The sequence below is a fragment of the Sceloporus occidentalis genome, unplaced genomic scaffold (genome assembly GCF_023333645.1).
Source record: "Sceloporus occidentalis isolate IW3139 unplaced genomic scaffold, rSceOcc1.0.p SCAF_28, whole genome shotgun sequence".
NCBI classification, from domain to species: Eukaryota; Metazoa; Chordata; class Lepidosauria; order Squamata; family Phrynosomatidae; genus Sceloporus; species Sceloporus occidentalis.
Window position 1 is genome coordinate 534,993 of NW_028317008.1, and position 23,941 is coordinate 558,933.

A 23,941-nucleotide genomic window follows, 5' to 3' on the forward strand; every position below is an offset into this window, starting at 1 on the left:
CCCTTGACGCCAGGTGGGGGATTGTCCCATTTTCTAGAAGCCATCTCTGTAGAGTCCCAGGAGAGACAATTTGAGGGTCCACCAGGGTACTGATAGGAGAACCTTGAATGGGCAGGTATGTCAACACTCTACTTAGGGCTTGATCCAAAGAAATTGTCGCATTGGATAGCCAAGTTTTTATTTCTTCAGGGGCCGAGGGCTGAGGCTCTCCTGTAGACATGGTATAACTTGCACTCTGCAAAGACAGAGCAGACAAACATTAAAAGATACGTATCAACTCAAGTAACTGTGTTAACCACTGAAAAACAGCTAGGGGAGTACCCACTAAATCACAATATACGCTATGTTAAGTAGCATAACAGGGGAAGTACCCCAGGGAGTATCAAAGAGTCAATTGAACGGGGATGTGCCCCAGGTATCACACCTATTTGAGAAAAGAAACCACCTGCAGGTGGTATCGGGTAGCACCCAAACTCCCTTAATAATAGCAGTAAATATATATGTATGCTATGTTGTTGTTGTTTTTTAATTGAAAATAATAATCAATATAGTCAATTTAATGTAATTCATTTTTTCTTTTTATTTATTTATGTATTATTATTATTAGTTTAATTATTGTTTATTTATATTGCCTCTCTCAAACACATCAAGAAAACATAAAACGAAAAAAGGACACCTAAACCTAGTCAGTAATAGGCAGGAGCAGTGAATTGCACTGCTGCCTGACCCAAACCGATACAAACAAATATACGGCAAAAGAAGGGAGAAAGATAGAGAGTTGGCATACGTATTACCAAACTGCAAGATGGCCGCCGCACACAAAAACGTACAGAGACGGGAGAAGAAGAAGAAGGAAGAAGTAATGGTGCAGAGAAACGCCGAAATGAGGATGGAATCTCTACGCCAGAACGAAGGACAGGTGAGAAAGGAACAGAAGGTGTCGCTCATCAGGGGGGTGCCACCATGCCAGCACCCCTCCAGAGACGGACAGTAATGTCCGCTACTAGAGGAGCAGGCTTGGAAGGGGTGATCAAGGAAGAGGAGGAGGAGAAGGAGCTGTAGCAGGAAAAGTGGCAGGAAAACATTCAGTGAAAGTGTATTAGTACGTGTGTGAGAGTGATGGGTGTTATGCTGTAGTTTATGCTGAATGTTTGTGAATGAATGTTTGTGAATGAGTGTGTGCGTGATAGCATGGATGTGTAAGTGTGTGTGGGGATGTAGCATGGCATAGGAGGGTGTAATCACATTTCTATCATGACCAGGTTTCAGCATGTACTGGCTGCCTGGGCATGATAGGAGTGTGATTGCCGTTAGCAATATAATTAGTTATATATTTGTGGTTTATTTTTTTGTCCAATTTTTGTGTGTTAACCACACTTTTATTACAAGTAAGTAACACACCAAAATTGGACAGAAAAATTCAATAACAATTTTAATATATTGTGACAGGCCTCCCTTTTCCTTGGGATTTTTTTGTCAAGGATCTTGGCTGTAACCACAGTCTTCTAGGGTAAATGAAGTCCAGGACACATCCAGCTCAGCTTCAATGTTTATTTTAAAGAAATAAACAGCAGCCGTTTATAAGTAGCACAGGATAACAGTCTTTGTTTGAGCACTTGCTTAGTAAAAACAGCTCCAAACATTCACAAGTTATCATCAAAAATGGTTTTAAGAGAGAACCCACTCCTCAGTTCATCAGCTCTCCCAGCTGGAATAACACTGGTCTCTCTCTCTGAATCAGGCTCAATCCCTTTAACCTTCTGGCTGCTAATTAATCAGCCACAGGTGAGCTGTTACTTAGTCCACACCTGTGGAGCTCCTGTCCAGAATACAGGCTCTGGACTGGATCAAAACAGCAAGTAGTGCTGTTGGAGCACTGGCCCACCCTGCTCTTCCAGATGCTCCGCCCCAGGGACCCTTACCATGTTTTGCAAACTGCCAGTAGTGCAGTTTGTAAATAAACAACATATTTCCCTGGGACATATTTTAAAGTAGGCTACTATTGACCAAGGCTGGTCTAATATATCTGCCATCTATCACTATACCACACCTTTTGTCACAATATATATATATATGATTGTTAACAGCAATCACACTCCTATTATGCCCAGGCAACCAATACATGCTAGAACATGGGCATGATAGGAGTGTGATTGCTGTTAGCAATCACACTCCTATCATGCTAAGTCAGCCAGTACATGCTGGAATCTGTGTATGCCTTGGCATGATAGGATTGTGATTGCTGTTAACAATCATATATATTTATATATTGTTATTGATTTTTTTTGGTGTGTTACTTACTTTTAATAAAAATGTTTTTGTTGTTGTTTGTTTTTAAAGGTGGGGGGTCATTTTCAGTTTTGGCCAAGTGAATGCTGAATTTTCGGTTTCGGTCCAGAATTTTCATTTCGGTGTAGCCGTACTATATACTAAGCCAGACACTGAAGTGGTAGGCCTACACCACATCAATGTTTGGCTAAGTATATAGTGATAAGTGGGACTGCTAAGGGGTGATGACGTAAGATGCTTACTGGGCGGAGCGTCTGGCTGTAAGCGATGCCGTCGTTGGTATACTGCGCTTCGAGTCTGATGAATTTGGCTGTCCCGACAAGTCTCTATAGCCAACAGGCTGCTGGTGATCCCACTTGGTGTTCCTGGTAACGCGCCGCCCGTTGCGAGGACATTCACGTCCCGTTACAAGCTCTGTACTCTCCGCTCCGGTGCTAAATATAGATAACGTTCTGACCGGAGCAGATGGAGGTGATCTATGGGCTCTGAGAAGAGTGAAAGGAAGTCCCCCTCAGTGGTGGAAACCGTTGGAAGAGCCTGAGACAAGGGAAACTAATTGCGTAATATACATGACTGCCAGTACAACTATATTGCTGCGAAGAGATAAGTACTATGACTTATGAACTTCTGGAATTTACATAATGAATTTGGAAGATAATCTAAAATATTAATTTGGGACGTATTATAATTACTATCTAATGAATTATTCTAGAGGATTTATTATTAACATTTCTTCTATTGTATGATACATATGGCTGCTATTATATTCAAATAATATAATAATATAACTGGGATTCCAGTTAATCAAACAGAAATATAAAGTATTGTCCCCAGTTGAGAATGCCAAATAAAAAGGAAACAGACTATAAATTACTTATCAGGAAAGAAAAAGAGAAGGGGAAAGACAAAAAGAAAAAAAAAAGAATTGATCTCTAAAAACAAGAGAAAAATTGATAATATATTTTCCCCTCAATCTCAGAAGTTACTGGATGTAACAGCAATGTCTACTCAGCAAGATACAAGTATAGATATGACGGAAATGGATATCAAGAATTCTCGTATGGATAGCTTAGGAGATTTAGAACAAATCCGGAAATTTCTCAAACCCACTTACAAAAAGCTCTAAGTTCTGAAATGGAATTAATAAGGAAAGAATTGTCTAACTTCTTAGTAGAAATAAGATCGGATATTAATCAAGTAAGAGAGAGAGTAATTACATCAGAAGAAAAAATTGCGGCACTCAAGATTAAAACTGCAGAGTTATGTAAAGATAATCAGAAAAAACAGCAACAAATTGAGGATTTGTTAATGAGAATTAGGCCCAAAGAAAAAATATCAGAACAAGAGGAATTGACGAAAACATTACCCAAGACAAAATGATGGACTTTCTATTGAATTTGACTAATAGCATCAGAACCAGATACCCCTGGAGCCTCAGACCAACTACACCACCACTCTGCCAAGCAGCTGGCACTTGAACCTATCTTGTAGATGCAGACCTATATGACCCTCAAACTTGTGCCGGAGGACTCACTGGTGCCAGAGGTTGGCACCGGTACAGGAGTTCACCAAACCAAATATAGGAGCAGCATTAAATGGAAAACCTGCACTAATACACAGGACCCCAAAAACTCCCTTAAGCCCCAATGCCACCCCAACGTGTGCAGGAAAAGTAAAAGGAGTAAGGTGGATGTTACAGACATAGCCTCTGAACTTGGTGGAGTTGTAGGAGCGTGGCTAAAGAGGAAATCACCCCCCAGCAACTACTTAAATAATGCCCCAATCAAGTGACTCTTCTCTTGCCACCAACCAGGTCCCCAGAGGCCCCTGCCCAGGCAGAAAATATTAGAAGAGGAAGCAAAGGGAGGAGTAAAAGAAAACTCAGTAAAGAGGTGCCTGCACCCCCTCTGTCATGTGGCCCTTCCGTCCAAATGACCCTACCTCCAGGGCTGTTCTTGAACTTTATTCTTGATCATATTGTTTTTAAAAACAAACACATTACTGCCTCATTTGACCTCTTAAATTCAATAAAAATATTTTACAATTGTGACTCAAGTTATAGCAAGCTATTACAGGTGTTTCTAGAATCATAGTTATGATTATTTTCTTATAATGTATGAAGTGCCAACACAGGAATGTACTGTTCAACATCAATGTCAAAATAACATAGAGTGAATCACATGAAAAAAAGTAATGAAGGAACTAGAAAATGCACAAGTGCAACAGAAGTTTAAAGGGGATTCAAGTAATTGTACTTGATTCTTAGCTGTTACTAGTGCTTTACGTTCTGAGATTTGGGAAACAGGTGAATGGATTCAGCAAACAGCAACACAACAAGTGGAAGTGGAAGCTGGAAGTAGAAGAGACAACAAGATGGCTCAAAAATGGCTCATGACTCATTTAGAAAGAAGATTATAGGCAGGGCCAGATTAACAACAGAGCACATGGATCAACTGCTATAGCACTGTTCACAGGGGCCCTACAACAATTGCAAGGCGCAGGATGACTAAACGGCACCGTAATTGTCCATTGCTGGACATTAGTGGGTTAAAGAGGTTAATCATGGGTCAGGATAGGTCAGGGTTGTAGAGGGCTTTTGCAGCTAAAACCAGTTTCAATGTTATCAGGCAGTTAAGGTAGGTGTCACAGGTGATCACAAGCTAATCACCTATGCTTTAGTGCAAGCTGATTGGTGCGCTCTCGGAGCGAGACGTTTTAATTTTAAATAAATAGCAGCGCGCAAGTTCAATTTTCTTACCCCCCCTTTTAAATGAAATTTTGTTATACTGTCGTAGTCTTTAAAAGGGTTAAGGTTGCCTCTGGTTTGATGGTGATATAATCTGGCTAAGGAAGGGCGGATTGTACTTTATATATACAATATATGTTATATATTGAAATGTTTGTTATTTGAATTGGTTATTGTTTGTTAATGCCTTTTTAACCCTCTAATAAAGCTATGGCCATTTGTATCCAATATATATGGTGTTTGTGTTTCTTTTATTATGGTATTATGTGTGTGGGGGAGATAGAAGTTGAAAAGAAGATGAGAAATGTAAAAGGCAGACAATCAAGATAAAAACAGGGAAAGAAGATAAAAAAGGTGAGGAAAAGATGTCAGCATGGGAGGTGCAAAAAGGGGATACCCCAATTCATCACAAAATAACTACAAATAACTAAATGGGCTGCTCAGTCTTAAATGCCCGGGCCTGGACTGGGACAAAAAATAGGCCCGGCCGCCCATTTTTTTATTTTTTTTTTGTTAAACCAAATTCTGACAAATGTAATATACCATTTCTTGTTGTCTATTAGTTATATTTCAGCATGCTTTTGTCACTGTAATCAATTAGCATTACATAAATATATAATCAATGAATCATAACGTCATGCAATTTATAAAGTGCTATATCTTTAACCCCTTTCGCGACCTTTGCCGGTTCAGGACCGTCATGACATGAAGGTCACAAAATGACCTTTGACGGTCCTGAACCGTCAAAAAGTAAAATAAGCTTAGAAAGTGATCAACGATCACTTTCTTCGCTTAAACGGCGTTACTGTAATGCCTCTATGTCGAGGCATTCAGTAACGCCGAGATCGGCATCGGGGGCCATGTCTGGCCCCTCTCCGAGGCGTCAACAACCGCCATACATTGTAAAAGAAACAAACAAGTTTTTAAAGTTCGCTAGATGGTCTAGAGAACTCTGGCTCCACTTGCAGGTTGAATACAGGTACTGCATTCAACCATGCAAGTCAATGGAGCCCAGCTTTCTAATCACAATGTGATTAGTAAAATATTAAAAAAAAAAAAAAAATATGGAAAAAAAAAATATGGAAAAAATTAAAAGTGCTAACATTTAAAAATTATTATGCAGTGATGTCACTAGATGAACCATCCAGCAAAATGTGTAAAAAAAAATATATATATAAAAAAAGTATTAAAAAAATAAAATAAATAAATAAAGTTTATTATTTTGAGCAAGTGCTAAAATTTCTCAAAAATCTCAACAAAGAGTTAAAATAAAAGCACTTCAAATACCCAAGGGGTGTCTAATATAAAAAAAATGGCTGATGGGGTAAATTGGAGTGGCTGAGCTCAAAGATAGGGCATAGGTACAGACTTTCCAAAATGGACAAAAAAAGCGCACTTCCCAAATGTGGCATTTTAAATCTCAAACAACACGACAAATCCATGCATGTCGGGTATCACTGCACTCAGGAGATGTTCCTGAACACACATTGGGGTGTTGTTTGACAGTGGCATATACCAGGACCTGTATATCTATAACTAAAGTACAATTTGTGTGAAAAAAAATTACTATTACAAAGTTTGACAAAGTGTAGTTGTATAATTGGTGCATGGAAAGGGTTAAAATAACAGCATTTGGAATACCCTGGGGTGTCTAGTTTTCAAAAATATATGGTTTGAATGGGTTAAATTGAGTTAACCGGCTTCAAAGATGTTCCAAAGAGGAGATGGAGGCAGAATGACCAGATTCGTTAAAAAAGATTTGGAAATCATAAAACACTGCTTGTACTTATTGCCCTATAACTTACAAAAAACAAGTAGTAGAATCTATTTAGCTAGTTTTTTTACTTGCTTTTTTAGGTGAGTAAAAGATTTTTCAAATAAAAGTCATAAAATGTTTTTTTTCAATTTTTCACCATGTTTTTTTATTTTTTTTATAGTAAATAAGATGATACGATCAAAATAATGGTATCTGAAGAAAGCCCATCTTGTCCTGAAAAAAACAATATATAACTTATGTGGGTACACTAAATGGGTGAGGAGAAAATTACAGCTGAACACAAGCACCACAAAAGTATTAAAACAGCCTCGGTCCCACAGGGTACAAAACGAAAAATGAGCCCGGTCCTTAAGGGGTTAATGAAAGATTCAAAACAGTAACTAATCTTTGACCATTTAGTTGGTACTTAGAAAAAAAACTAGAGGCAGTGTGGCACTACTTGGGCCTTGGCTGGTCAGGTCACCCTCACTACAAGTGAGTCTGTCATTCACAGACTCACAGCACAGCACAGCAGGGAAGAAAGTCAGACCTCAAACCACCCCAACTGAATTGCAGCACTCAGCCAATCCTCTATGTGGAGCAATATGACAACAGGTAAGTATAACCCATGACCAGCCTCCCAGGAGTGCAATATGGGAATAGCGGGAAAATTAGTTATGGATTTATTTATTTTTTTGCCAATTACAGTTTGGCTGGCCCTACTGAGCGCAACTGCGCGCCGCAATCGTGGATGTGATCGCAGTGCTCGTTTTGGTTTTTTTATTTGCCAACTAGAGCTCGGCTGGCCCAAATGAGCGCCACAATCATGCAGCGCGATCGCATATGTGGCAGGCTCAGTTGGCCTGATCTGAAGTCTGAGTTTCCTCCCTACAGTGCTGTGAGTTACAGCATTTCAGGGAGAAAACTCAGACCAGCCCAACTGAGCCTGCCACATATGCGATCGCGCTGCATGATTGTGGCGCTCATTTGGGCCAGCCGAGCTCTAGTTGGCAAATAAAAAACCCAAAACGAGTTTTGGCCCAGCATTGCAGGGAGGAAACTCAGACCTCAGACCAGCCCAATTGAGCCTGTAACATCACGCTCAGCCAATCCTCTAGGCGGAGCAATGTGACGTCAGGTAAGTATGCAGCCCCATGACCAGCCAAAGACGGCCAAAACTCGTTATGGATTTTTTTTTCTCAATTACAGCTCGACTGGCCCAGCCAGGGCATCATGGGATTAAGAGCATCATGGGCCTGGTGCTGAGGATTTTGGTTGGCCTTTTTTGGAAATAAATAAAATAGACAGAATGGACAGAATCTTAACTGATCGACATTCATGTGTACTGGATAAAGAGAACATCAGTGCTCGGCAGATAGTGTAAGATAGAATCTTATGTGATGGGAGTGGGAGTACATCAGTACACTAGTCATACACGGGACCCCTGAAGCCACAATTTAGTGCCACTAATCCTTTTTAATGAGATACGCAGGTTGAAATAGAGTAAATAACACAATACCTTTACTTTTGCTCTCACTGATTTCTGGGCCTAGAGTGTTTTGTCCTCTGAAGTGACTACAAATTCAGGAGGGTGTTTCATCTCTGGATAAGTAAAAATGAAGTAGTTCAATTTATTCCTACAGAAAGTAAAGGGCCAGAAAACAGATTACTAAATACACACCAGGTCAGGCTCTGCCACCCAGACACACACACAAGGACAGACTCTACCACACTGACACCCAAACACACACACACCAGGACAGGCTCTGCCACACTGACAACCAAACCCACACACCAGGACAGGCCCTGCCACACTGACACCCAAACACACACAACAGGACAGGCTCTGCCACACCGACACCTAAACACACACACCAGGACCTACCACACTGACACCCAAACACAAACACCAGGACAGGCTCTACCACACTGACACCCACATCTGGAGGGCCGCAGCTGGCCCTCTTGTGTATTGATACCGCCAGCCCCCACGTGTATTTGTGCACTCCACTACACCATTGCGTATTTATGCCCCAAGCCAGCCCCACATTGTATATTTATCCCACCAGACAGCCCCACTTAAGTATTGATTTATGTCATGCCCCAGTCAGCACCCGCTTGTGAATTAATGCCCCCACACCCTTGAGTATTGCCCCCAGCCAGCCCCACATTGTGTATTTATGCCAGCCATCCCCCTTTAGTATCAAATCAGATCTGGCACCCAGACCTGCCTAGGACCCAGATTGGAAGAATAGGACTTGCCATCTTTGCCCCCAAAACAGCCTGCCTGTGGCATCTTTGCCCCCAAGACAGCTTGCCTGTGGCATATTTGCCACCAAAGCAGCCTAGCTGTGGCATCTTTGCCCCCCTTACACATCCATGCTATCACACACATATTCATTCACTCGTTCACAAATATTTATTCACTAATTCACAGATAATCATTCACTCATTCAGATATTCATTCAGATATTCATTCATACATTGATACTCATTAATTCCCTCATTCAGATACTTATTTACATATACTCATTCACAAACATACATTTACTCATTCCTTCACAGATACTCATTAATTCACTCACTCAATCTCACATACTCTTTCATACAGCCTCCCCCACCCCCTTACCTGAACGGAAATGTATGTGCCGCTCGCAGACTTCCACAGGGGCCCGCTGCTTCATTCGAACAACCTGTTTTAATGCACAGGGGAAGCAGACGCGCAGCAGGGTCATGTGACGTACGTGACATACGTAACATGACTCCGTTGGATTCCTGCGTCCCCCTGGCGGTAGAAGAGACGGTAGACGCGCGAGCAACTAAGTAGCGTAAGTAGCGGCCCCCTGCAGAATTGATCGTGGGGGTTGCCCGTGCCCCCTAGAGTAGCGGGCTTAAGGGGCAGATGCCCCTTTTGCCCTGTGTTAAAGACGGCCATAGAGGCCGCATAGGCCCAGTGGTCAACTAGGAGGGAGCAAGAAGATTTGGTACCGGCTGCATTTCCCAGAACTCTTTGTTAAGTTTTATAAATATTAAAAAGAGATTTGCACCATTGTACAGATATCCATCTGTCTTCTGCTTGACCACTAATGACAACACCCCAAATACTTCAATTATTTGTTGACTTGGATGTCAGACACAGATGTAGATAAGGTTGCCAGTCATGCTTCATTTTTCTCTCCTCTGTGGTATCTCCAACACTGAAAACTGATCTCAGGTTTGTGAATTTGCACATTTATCACAGCTATTACTGTGTTGTTGATATTTGCTTATATCTAAAGATAAAACAATGTAAATCTCACATTGGTTGGCATTTAATAAGTTGTTATGTGGAAAGATCTCACCTTTGAGTAGTAAGGAGAAACAAGTATCCATCCTGTGAAGTTCAGAGGGTTTAAAGAATGTTTTGCTGTGTCATGCCTGTATATGTTGAAGTCAAAACATAACATGGTATTTTGGTCAACCTTTGTTCTTATCTAAAACTCAAAACCGCAATGTATACCTGTTAGTGACCTGTTCATTAACAGAAATATACAAAGAACAAGAGGTCACCCTCTAAGACTGGAAGAGCGCAGGTTTCATAGACGACAAAGGAAGGGATTCTTTACAGTGAGTACAGTAAAGGTATGGAATTCACTTCCAAGGGAGGTAGTGTTATCCAATACATTAGATACCTTCAAAAGGGGCCTCAATATTTTCTTAGAAAGGCATGACATACAAGGATATAAATAGAATAACATTAATATTTTAGAGCTTCTTGATCCAAGGAGAAATCCGATTGCCTCTTGGAGTCAAGAAATAATTTTTTCCCCCTGATGGCAGAATTCAAAGTAACTTAATTAGGTTTTTTTTGCCTTCTTTTGGATCAAGTATAGGAAGGTTAGGTAGAAGGGTTGAACTTGATGGACTTAGGTCTTTTTTCAACCTTATGAACTATGTAACTATGTATTCAATATTCTTGATGTGTCTTCTATGATAGCTACTTAATCTAAACCATACCCTGGCTATGAATGATGTTGGCACTGAGTAATATAATTAAAATTGTTCTTTATCCAGGACCAGGCTGGCAATCTGGCATTGCCAGGCTATGCCTGGCTGCTCACAGAGTAAGTATAAAGCACACCTTTTGACAACAGGGGCAAGACTAGGGTTAGTGATCAGTCTGGGTTCATTATTTGTTCAAAGGCCCCCTATAACTAACACGCATACATATGAACAGGCACACTGACTTTGACACTCATTCGGTTGACCACCTTACACTTAAACATACACAATAACATACTTAAACATATATACTATGATACACACATATACAGGAACATCTGAACAGATGTGTTGCACAAAAAGAAGAAATATGTAAGATATACTTATTGCTTTAAGTTTCTTATTGTCTGGCAGTATATATATGAACTTAGTGCTCTACATATGAAAAAAACACATGTGTGACTCAGTAAGCATTAACCTAAATTGTGATCTTCATCCCCCTTTGGAAATGCACTCACTTATAGATGAGCCTATAGATACAGGCTCAGGTGTGTAGGGTATTTCTTATACATAGAGTTGAATTTATTCCATCAGGAAGAGGTAAATATAATACTGTTCAGTTTAATTTAAAACTTTTAAAATCAAATAGTTTTGAGTGAGTTGCATGTGTCTCAGCCCAAGCAGAGATATGGTAGCCCCATTGGAGATCTTTGTCAATTTTGTCTGTGTGCTGTGGGGTTATTCCACTTTTAGGTTTCTTCTCACCGTCACTGCAGGTCGGACACTCCAACTCTGTACACGCATTGATGTTTTGCCCAGAATTGTATGCCACAGGTATACAGGAACATATTTACAAAGGGGGCAACATCCTTACTTACACACATACTAACATACATACATACAGCAACATACTTTTGATGGCTCAGGATGGGGTAGGTTGGTGGCAGCTCTCCTGCTCCCTCAAGGAGCCAACCAACATAAGCCGTTCATGGCACGGTGGAAATGGTTCTTTGAGCACAGATCGCTATGATTTTATCCACTGCTGTAATGTTCAGAGGACTAGTTTGTGAATTTCGGAGTGTTTATACATTTCTAAACAGACACTCTTAGTCAAGGGGTCATGTAAAGCGAAATGGACTGAACTGGTCCTCAGGTTAGCACTGTTGATAGAATTAGGACAGGTCTGAAGGACAATTGTTCCCTTGCCCCCACGGCCAGCCCGCCTCTGGTGAAGGTGTTATATTTAGCCTGTTATTAGAAATCCCTGTTACATTATATTCCCAGGAATCTAAATTAAAGGGAATGGGAAGGTGACCATAGACAAAATGAGGGTGTTGTCATGGAAAGCAAAGTTCCTGTATTTGCTAAGGTTAACTCGACAATAACACCTCATCACATTACCCTGAAAGAAGTTGAACGATACATTAACTCTGGCCAAGCAATTCTCCTTTTTATATTTAAAGGTTGATAAAATGTCTAATGGAACTTTTAAGAGTTGATATGTTGATTTAAGATAAAATGGGTTGTTCCGGTGTTTAAAAAAACAAGACAATATCTAAGCTCCGGCATTGTTTACTATTTTTTAGAAAGGCTTTCAGCCATTTTATTTTGGGCAATTGTTTGTTAAGAACAACATAAAGGTGACAGGTTAAACAAGACATAAGTTATGTTAAAGTCTTTTTGCATCCCCTGTGTTGCATGAGCTATTTGTCTGGTCATCTGTAGGGTCATTTTGGCTACAGTGGTTAAAATAGTTGAAGGTACAGCTACATCAACTGTCATTTTGAACAGATTTTTTCTCCGTGTTCGCTTTCAACTTACAGAAAATATGACTTGCATCTAAATTGCCCGAGGGTGAGACTGACATGCAAAGTTTTCAGCAAAACACATCTAAGTGTTTGTTAAATGCTTGTGTACCTGTCACTTAATATCACAAAACACAAAACTGAATATATCCTGCATATTCTTACGGGTATGAAACTTTGATATGTATAAAATGCAAAATATTTTATTTACATTTCAATGAAAATGGAAAATGTCTACAAATAGCAAATGTTTAATGCACAATTTAAATGGAATTTTCCTTTCTTTGATTTATCAGATCTAAATTGTTGTCTAAACAAGGATGATTACAGCCTAAACCTGAAAATACAGCGGAGGTGTTATGGTTTTCTATTAGGAGCTGTCTGGTTGGACACTCGCATTGCAGTACTGTCTATAAAACAGAGGGAAGGAGTACTTAGTGCTTCCAAATCCTTTCATTCAGAGGATACAAGGATTCAGCCATCATGAAACAGGTCTGATATACATTTCTTTTTGCTTCCATTTTCTAATTCATATTGGATGTGGTGATATATAAGATATAAGTGATATAAGTTAAAATAATGTCATGTGAGTATAAAATACATTTTATAAACTGGGTTATGTTCTGTGTATGAAACTTTGGGGATATATTAAATAGTTGAAATGTCGGTAATGTCTAGCAAGGTTACACTCTTTTCCTGTAAGTTGGGTGAGCCAGGAGTTCTGGAGAATCTCTTCTGTCTCCATCATTTTGTTATTATAAGTTTTAAGAGGGACAGGATCAGACTAATACGGTGATGGAGATTTTTCCAATGTAAAGGCACAAGAGAGCTAAAACTTAAGAAGCTCCCTAGCGGGGGACGTCTGTTCTGGGTGAGCATCTCAAGTTTTGTATGGTATTTCACCTTTCGGGGATCTCTTGGGGCCCACCGAAAGTGTAAAGGTCAGTCCAGACCTATTTACTTTCTTGTGCCCAGAGGGATACCAGCCATACCCCACTGATGAGGCCAAGAAAGGCTGAAACATACATCTGGGGTTATTGGTTGCCTAATGCATGTGAAATTTGCCTCAGGTTTCAGAGTCTGCTAGATTTTACTGAAACAATCCTCGTGTTAGACAGAATTTAAATTCTTGGTGCCAGAGCAGGACTGCACCCAATCTAAAACAACAAATTTAGAATAAATTGATATAACTCAAGTGAATTGACCTGTTTATTCCGCCATGCAGCAATGTTTCAATCCAACTACAGCATCTTTTTCAAGCCATGGCTTGAAAAAGATCTTGTAATTGCATTGGAACGTTGCCATGTGGTGGAAGATCCTATAGTTGCATCGTAATCAGAGCCGGCCTTAGGTGTTCTGGCGCCCTGTGCGGACTACTCCTCTGGCGCCCCCCCATCCCAAAAAAAGAAAGGAATAAAAACTTGTAACAAAACTTGTAACAAAACCCCAATCACTATATACTACGCCAAACATTGATGTGGTCTAGGCCTACCACTTAATTGTCTGGCTTAGTAGTAGGGATGCACCGAAACGAATTCTGGACTGAAACCGAAAGTGCAGCATTTACCTGGCCAAAACCGAATATGACCCCCCCAACACCATAAAAAATCTAACACTTTTATTTAAAGTAAGTAACACACCAAAATAGGAGAAAACAATTAAATAATATTATATATATATATATATATATATATATATATATATATATATATATATATAAAGTCCAAAAATAGTTACCGGCACTCCAGGGACTTTCCAAATAACCACACAAACAACTTCGGTTTTCAAGTCTATATATATCATATATATATATGATTAACAGCAATCACATTCCTATCATGCCCAGGCATACCCAGATTCCAGGATTTACTCGCAGACTTGGCATGATAGGAGTATGATTGCCCTATCTACCCCTTCTCACCCTCTTCTGCCGTATCTACCCCTTCTCACTCCCTTCTCCCTATCTACCCCCTTTCCCCTGTCTCACTCCCTTCTCCCTATATACGCCCTCCTAACTATCTACCCTTTCCCTCTTTGAAGTTCACTTACCTTTCAGGAGTCCTGCGGTGGGGGTGCAAGGCCTCTGCCTCCCAGCTCTGCCACTGTATGGAACAGTATAGAATGATGGGAGTTATGATGTACTTTTAGAGCATAATTAGATCATGAAAAAGACATTGGAAATGGTACAGCATAACACCCATCACTCTCACACACTTACCAATCCACACATATACTAATCCACACGCATACCAATCCACACGTATACCAATCTACACGTATACCAATCCACACGTATAGCAATCCACACGTATACCAATCCACACATATACACTAATCCACACATACACCAATCCACACACATATATACCAATCCACACTTACCAATCCACACACATACCAATCCACACATACCAATCCACACATATATACCAATCCACACACATACCAATAAACACACACATACCAATCCAGACGTATACCAATCCACACGTATACCAATCCACACATATACCAATCCACACGTATCCCAATCCACACGTAAACCAATCCACACATATATACCAATCCACACATATATACCAATCCACACATATATACCAATCCACACATATACACTAGTCCACACATATATACCAATCCACACATATATACCAATCCACACATATACACTAATCCACACATATATACCAATCCACACACATACCAATCCACACATATACCAATCCACTCTCACTGAATGTTTTCCTACCTTTCCTCTTTTCTCCTTACAGCTCCTTTTCCTCCTCTTCGTTCTTCTTCTTCAGTTCTTCTGTCTTCTTCCGGGTCAGAGGGCACGGACAGCGGTGGGCGCGGCTTCAGTGTTGTGCGCCGGGATCTGACAACAAATCCCGGCGCACAGCAGCTGTTGCCGCGCGGATCACAAGGGAGCGGTATCGGAGGTCTTTAACAGACCTCCGGCTCCCTTGAGTGATGTTAAGCCGGGTTCAAGGGAGATCCTTGAACCGGCTTAAAATCACTCAAGGGAGCCGGAGGTCTGTTAAAGACCTCCGATACCGCTCCCTTGCGAGCCTGCTCCTCCAGCGGCGGACATTACTGTCCGTCTCTGGAGGGGTGCCGGGTGCCCCACTGATGAGCGGCACCGGGCAAAATATATTGATCCTGTAGATGTTATCAATAGGGAAAAGATAACTCAATAACAGAGAAACAATCCTCCTACAGATTACAATGAAAAAACTGATATTAACAGTAGATTTTAAGTAAGGCATTAAAATATACCAAACTTAGAATAAAATGATATATTTCAGCACTCAGTTAACATGTTTATCCCACCATGTGGCAACGCTTCAATCCAACTACAGAATCTCCCACACCTCACACGTGGCAACGTTTCGATCCAACTACAGGATCTTCCACCACCTGGAAACATTACGATCAGGGCTGGCCTTTGGGGTGTGCGACCTGTGCGACCGCACAGGGCGCCACACTCCAGGGGGCGCCGCTCGCCCCCCCCGCTAGGTACGCTGCTGGCGGCAGCGGTACGCTACGGTGGCGGCGGCGCCCCCTGGAGTGTGGCGCCCTGTGCGGTCGCACAGGTCGCACACCCCAAAGGCCAGCCCTGATCGTAATGTTTCCAGGTGGTGGAAGATCCTGTAGTTGGATCGAAACGTTGCCACGTGTGAGGTGTGGGAGATTCTGTAGTTGGATTGAAGCGTTGCCACATGGTGGGATAAACATGTTAACTGAGTGCTGAAATATATCATTTTATTCTAAGTTTGGTATATTTTAATGCCTTACTTAAAATCTACTGTTAATATCAGTTTTTTCATTGTAATCTGTAGGAGGATTGTTTCTCTGTTATTGAGTTATCTTTTCCCTATTGATAACATCTACAGGATCAATATATTTTCAGATAAGCAGGAGCTCAGTTTTAAAGCAAGTTACTGAACTAATCGGGTAGACTGTGGTTAAATAAAGAGGTAGCTTTGAGTTGCTCATCTCAAGTTCTACTAATATTTACCAACCATGAACTCTAGTGCATTTTGTCCCTAACTGAGAGCCCTAGGTGCCATAGTACCATTCATACTTTAGCAGGGAGGTCTTCAAGGATAGACAATGCAGAGTTTTTTCTAAATAAAAGTGAACCTATTAGCTCATACATAATAAATAAATTGGGCTTAGAAATAGATTAAATTTTAGGCATCCAGTATTGACCTAAAATAAAATTATATGACTAAATTGTCAACAGGATACAAGTGGATTTTGTTCAGAAATCCCTAACAATATATACTGAATTAGAGTTGCCATCATATCAATGACAACTATGTTGCCTTTATATTACTAACATTGTCATGTCGTGCAAGTCACAGAGTGTTTAGGGTCAATTATGACCTTCTACTTGTCTGGTTTCACAATATTTAACCTAAAATAAACCAGTTAACAATTCCCTGTGAGGCCTTTGCTAAGGACAGAAGTGTAGTAAAAGCATACCAAAATATTTAGTAGTTTTTACAATAAAAAAGTCACTAAATAATACAATAAATACCGCAAATCCTCTGAAAACCTCTGAAAATCCCCTTGTCTTGTATTCAAGGCTGTCTCAAATAGAGATCTGACTATAAGACTAAGATCCAGATTCCCCGCAGTGCTGCAGGGGACCTGGATCCTCCTCTCTGGTAACATGCGATGCTGCGATACCCACAATCTCTGCTGCTGCCGGCACTTCCACTGGGGCTTCTATGACTAAGCACCGGAAGGTCACGGCGGTGCTCTGTCATAGAAGCCCACGGTCGAACTAACAGGCAGCAGAGGTTTTATGGGGTTAAAAGGCATTTCTGGGGGATCAGAGTGGCATAATGGGGTTAAAAGACATATCATGGAGGCAGAGTGACATATAGGCAGGTATAAGTCATATCTGGGGGGCAGAGTGGCATATAGGGGTGTATAATGCATATATGGGGGGCAGAGTAGCAAGCCGTGGGGCAGATGTGCAAAACTGGGTGGCAGGTTTGAAAATAAAAGGAAATAAAACAAAAAAATAATTTTTCTCAATCATAGTTTTTATTAAATATGAAAAAATTGTTTACATGTGAATTAATATTTACTAGTAAAACATTTTTCATATAGGATAGTCTTATATTCAGGTGTTTTCTTTTTTTCCTAAATTAATAATAAAATTTTGGGGGGTTGTCTTATAATTGAGCAAATACTGTAATAATAAAAAATATGCAATAAAGTGAGCTAAGTGATGTCATTGTGACATTACTGGCATTAATAAAATATTCAAGAGGTCCCTAAGAGGACCTCTAACCATACTGAACTGATAAGGAATGCAATTTAAAAAAATATATACAAAATTAAAAAATACAAAAAATAAAATAAAAAAATATAAAAAAGATAACAACAATAAAAAAAGAAAAAACCCTTACAGCCCATTGCCCTAACACAACATCTAAAAGGTATAACCCCCCTGCCCCCATTCACAACCACCAAACCCGTTAAGCCATATAAAAAATACAAAGCATGTGGGGTATTTCCGTAATCAGGAGATGCAGCTAAATTTAGGCTGGGTTTCACTGCCGTAACAAAAAAAATCTAAGCAACACAGAAGTGTTGGTGAAAAAAAGCGTAGGAAATAATTTCTGTGGCCACCTTTGACAGTGATTGGTGGCCAAATAGCTGCATGATGAGTGCCCAGATACCCCTGATACAATAGTATACTATTGTGGTTATTTCTGGTTTATTTGTTTAAAATTAGAGTTGCAATCCCATCATACCTAATGTAAGAATTATACGGCTTTGTAGAGAATAATGAACACCTTATAATATGTTCCCTATAAGTACTGGAAAAGTATGGAAATTCTATATACCGTATTTGCTCGATTATAAGACGACCCTGATTATAAGATGGTCCCCCAAAATCTGAATATTAATTTATGAAAAAAAGAAAATGCCTGAATATAAGACGACCCTATAGGAAAAAAGTTTTACCAGTAAATGTTAATTCATGTAAACTATGTGAACAATTGTTTGTTAATAAAAGCTATGATTGAGAAAAATATTTTGTTTTAATTTCCTTTTTTTTCAACCTGCCCCCCAGTTATGCACATCTGCCCCCTGGCTTGCCACTCTGCCCCAGAAATGCCTTATACCCCCTATATGCCACTGTGCCCCATGATATGCCTTTTAACCCTCTAAATGCCACTGTGCCCCATGATACGCCTTTTAACCCTCTATATGCCACTGTGCCCCATGATATGCCTTCTGACCCCTATATGCCACTCTGGCATTTAGGGGGTTCAAAGGCATATTATGGGGCAGAGTGGCATATAGGGAGGTATAAGGCATTTCAGGAGGCAGAGTGGCATACAGAGGGTTAAAAGGCATTTCTGGTGGCAGAGTGGCATTAAGGAGGTTAAAAGACATTTCACAGAGCACTCTGCCTCCAGAAATGCCTTATGCCCCCCCATTTAACACTCCCTCCCCCTCCCTCCTCCAAACTTACCGGTGCTTCGCGAATCGCGTAGTGCTCTACACGCTGCCCGGACTAAGCACCGGGGACTCAGAAGCACCAGTAAGTTGGGGGGGGGCATAACACAGGAGGGTCCAGGTCCCCTGCATCGCTGCGGGGTATCTGGATCTTTGTCTCATTGTCAGACCTATTTGAGGTCTGATTATAAGAGGACCCCGATTATAAGATGAGGGGCATTTTTCAGAGCATCTGGAAAAAACCTCGTCTTATAATCGAGCAAATACGGTAAATTAGGTATTTCTGAAATCAGGACACCTACATTGATAAACTTGGAGGGGGTTTTCCATCACTTTACCTAATTATGTGAGGGTAAATTTTCAGCGTATTATTTAACTCTGGTATCAAAAGAAAGCCCTCAATCTCCTTGAAAAATCAATATATAGTTTACATGGGTACACTATTCCCAGGAAAGGGGAATAATAGCTGAGCCGACATACTGCAAAAATGGCACAATTGCTCCGGGACTTGAGGTACCAAAAACCCCTGGGACTGAAGGGGTTAAGGTCCCTTGGTTTGTTTGTTTTGGACTTGCATTAGGGCTTATAAACCTTAGTCTGATCCAGTGTCAAAAATTAATTATGTATAGAATGTATTAATATCAACTATACTAACACTTTTATATGTGCAGCACCATGAGATTTCTGAGGGAAAAAACAAGTCTTCTGGTTTGTCTGGTGTCTGTACTATCCCCTTAATTTTAAGTGGAAGGGTTTTCCATTATTACCCACCATAACTTTTGTGATTGGTATTTCTAACACTTTCTTTATGTCAGCCAATGCCTCTTACCATTATAATTTAAAATTAGTAAGATGTATGCCACCCCCCACCTCCAATACGATTGTGATACAATGTAAAATATTGTTTCCCTCTGTTAAAATGCCTACACCGTGCAAATTATATTACATGTTTTTCCTTCAGGAGGATTCTGAGGAAATTAAAAAAAATGTCTATCCTGAACAGAATGAGGATTTGGGACCTGGATCATTTAACTACATGCATGTAAGGTTAGAGGAACATAAGCAACCGGAACTTAGCACTAAAGAACTAATCACAGAAAAAACGAAAGAGGTCTGCAGAAGTGGCCCAAAAATACTAATAAACTACCTTTACACGCTCTTCCCAGTGCTACATTGGCTTCCACGCTACAAAATTAAAGAATATTTGCCAGGAGACATCACATCTGGTATCATTGTAGGTATTGTCACCATTCCACAGTCAATTGCCTATTCACTTTTGGCAAACCAGGACCCTATATATGGACTATACACAAACTTCTTCTGCTGCATCATCTACTTCCTGATGGCAACCTCTCGTCATAATTGCGTTGGTACATTTGGTGTGCTTTGCCTTATGGTTGGTGAATCGGTAAACAAGCAGTTAATTGCTGCAGGGTTTTCAATAGATGGTGACAGTACAACAACTTTAAACTCAACGCTGGCGTCCAATGGGACTGTGTGTGGCAAGAATTGCTATGCAATCACAGTGGCCACATCCTTAACATTCATTGCTGGAGTCTACCAGGTATAGTATGACCATAACAATTATTCATGCAAACTGTAATAAATAATGATGCAGTGTCATGGTATGTAAAAAAACATTTCTCATTTGCTTCACAGAAAGTCTGTTACAAAGTTCACTTAAAATTAGCATTGGTAGTAACAATGGCCTCATTAACTGAATGTAGCATGATGATCGTCTTCATTTGGCCACCCAAGGCATGATAACTTTATTGGTCTTGTTCAAGTCTATGTACTCCATTCAGGTCAAAGAGGCCCATTCAAGTCATTGGATGATGCAATGTATCCTCCAAATGCCCTATACATAGCATCTATATACCGTATTTGCTCGATTATAAGACGACCCTGATTATGAGATGACCCCCCAAAATCTGAATATTAATTTAGGAAAAAAAGAAAAAGCCTGACTATAAGATGACCCTATAGGAAAAAAGTTTTACCAGTAAATGTTAATTCATGTAAACTATGTGAACAATTGTTTGTTAATAAAAGCTATGATTAAGAAAAATATTTTGTTTTTATTTCCTTTTTTTTACAACCTGCCCCCCCCAGTTATGCACATCTGCCACAGGCTTGCCACTCTGCCCCAGAAATGCCTTATACCCCCTATATGCCACTGTGCCCCATGATATGCCTTTTAACCCTCTAAATGCCACTGTGCCCCATGATACGCCTTTTTACCCTCTAAATGCCACTGTGCCCCATGATATGCCTTTTGATAGCCTATGTGCCACTCTTCCACCAGAATTGCCTTATACCCCTATATGCCACTCTGGCATTTAGGGGGTTAAAAGGCATATTATGAGGCAGAGTGGCGTATAGAGGGTTAAAAGGCAATTCTGGAGGCAGAGTGGCATATAGAGGGTTAAAAGGCAATTCTGGAGGCAGAGTCGCATTAAGGGGGTTAAAAGGCATTTCACAGGGCACTCTGCCTCCAGAAATGCCTTATGCCCCCCGTTTAACACTCCCTCCCCCTCCCTCCTCCAAACTTACCGGTGCTTCGGAGTCCCCGGTGCTTGAGCGGACGTTGTCTACGCGAATCGCGTAGAGCTCTACACGCTGCCCGGACTAAGCACCAGGGACTCAGAAGCATCGGTAAGTTGGGGGGGGCATAACACAGGAGGATCCAGGTCCCCTGCATCGCTGCGAGGGATCTGGATCTTAGTCTCATAGTCAGACCTATTTGAGGTCTGATTATAAGACGACCCCGATTATAAGACGAGGGGTATTTTTCAGAGCATTTGCTCTGGAAAAAACCTCGTCTTGTAATCGAACAAATACGGTACATGTTACATGTATACATGATAATCTGTTTTTCTATATGTTTTGCATCCTTTGAGGGCCAAGTGGTATATAGGGATTTTCGCTGTCTACCCTCCTGGCACCGAAAGGTGTTAGAAAATGAGAAAAAATAGGAAATAGGGAGGGCATTGTTAAAAAAGGAGATGGACTATATGTAAGAGTTTCTAGGTCTGTTGTTAAGTTATTTCCATCTTGCCTATGCTAGAGTTTCTCAACTTGTGATACATATATACCATGAATTCGGGATGTATTACCTGTAGTATTGGCAGATAAACATCACATTATTTTCTTTTTTTCATTTTTAGATTCTAATGGGGATCTTCCGATTAGGTTTCATCTCCATGTACCTTTCAGAGCCCTTGCTGAGTGGCTTTGTTACTGGATCCTCTATCACCATTCTCACATCCCAGATGAAATACCTCCTAGGCATAAAGATTCCACGTCATGATGGTGCTGGAGCACTGGTGATGACTTGGATTGACATCTTCAAGAATATAAGAAACACCAACATTTGTGATTTAATAACAAGTCTTGTTGCGATAGTTGTCATTGTTCCTGTCAAAGAAATTAATGATAGATTCAAGAGTAAGATGAAAATTCCCTTTCCGGTTGAATTGTTAGTTATTATAGTGGCAACACTAGTTTCTCATTACTTTAACTTTAAGGGCAACTATAAGTCTTCCATTTGTGGGACAATCCCTACTGGATTTCAAACACCTAGAGCGCCAGATTGGAGTCTGATTCCAAGTCTGGCTGCTGATGCTATCCCTATTGCAATTATTGGGTTTGCAATGACAGTCTCCCTTGCCGAAATATTTGCAAAAAAACATGGGTACACGGTTAACAGCAACCAAGAAATGATAGCTATCGGAATGTGCAACCTTATACCATCTTTTTTTTATTGTTTCACTAGTTGTGCCGCTCTGGCCAAGAGTCTTCTAAGAGAGTCAACGGGAGCCAATACCCAACTCAATGGCATTATCAGCTCTGCTGTATTGTTGCTTGTGTTACTTGCTATTGCTCCACTTTTCTATTCACTGCAAAACTGCATTTTAGGAGTTATCACTATAACAAGCCTTAGAGGTGCTTTAAGAAAATTTGCAGACACTCCAAGAATGTGGCAGATTAGCAAAATTGACACTGTTGTGTGGTGGGTCAGCATGCTATCATCATCCCTGATTTCAACAGAAATAGGGCTGCTGGTAGCTGTCTCTTTTGCCATTCTTTGTGTGATAGTACGTACTCAGAGGCCCAGAGCTACCCTTTTAGGTAAAGTCAGTGGGACTGAAATTTATGAAGACCAGTTCACATACAAAGAACTCACCAATATTCCCAATGTCAAAATATATCGGTTTGATGCCTCTCTGTACTATGCCAATAAAGATTATTTTAGAACCAGTCTATACAGTAAAACTGGTATTAACCCTTCAATAGTTGCTGCTTTACAAAGAAAGGCAAAGAAAGAGATGGAGGCAGCAGCCGGAGAAACACAAAATAGATTTATTGCAAGGTTCAATTTGATTAAGACAGTAAAAAAGACCTATCCAACATCTAAACATTCTGTCCCACAGCTGGACATGCACTCCCTTATCATAGATTGTGGTGCTATGCAGTTTATTGACACTGTTGGCCTTGGCGTGCTCAAGGAAATTCACACAGACTACGAAGAGATAGGAGTCAGAGTTTGTCTTGCCAACTGCAATCCATCAGTGCGCCACTCACTCCAAGATGGAGGGTATTTTAGTAAATCTGGTGGTGATGTGGAGTTGGTGGCTTTTCATAGTGTGCATGATGCAGTCACATTTGCTGAAAGGAAATTTAAGGAAAAACAGAAGGAAATTCAGCTGATAGATGCTGCATTCTCCTTTGACCCGGATCAAGCTGTTAGCGATGATCTAAAAATATAAAATAACTTGTTTTGGGGAATGATTAGTGTGAGCCCAATTACTTTCCAATCAACTACTTATAGATTACTTCTTATTAAGAGTAGATTCATAATGAAAGATTTAGATTTTC

General features: G+C 40.4%; 1 protein-coding gene across 1 annotated transcript; it reads left to right on the plus strand.

Annotated features, from left to right (window-relative positions):
- Window positions 1-805: 805 nt before the first annotated feature.
- On the plus strand, window positions 806-23,832 carry LOC149299399 (sulfate transporter-like). Its single transcript, XM_089485972.1, has 3 exons — window positions 806-919; window positions 20,025-20,627; window positions 22,231-23,832. Exons 1-3 carry the CDS (start codon window positions 806-808, stop codon window positions 23,830-23,832), a joined length of 2,319 nt encoding a protein of 772 aa, XP_089342098.1.
- Window positions 23,833-23,941: the final 109 nt, after the last annotated feature.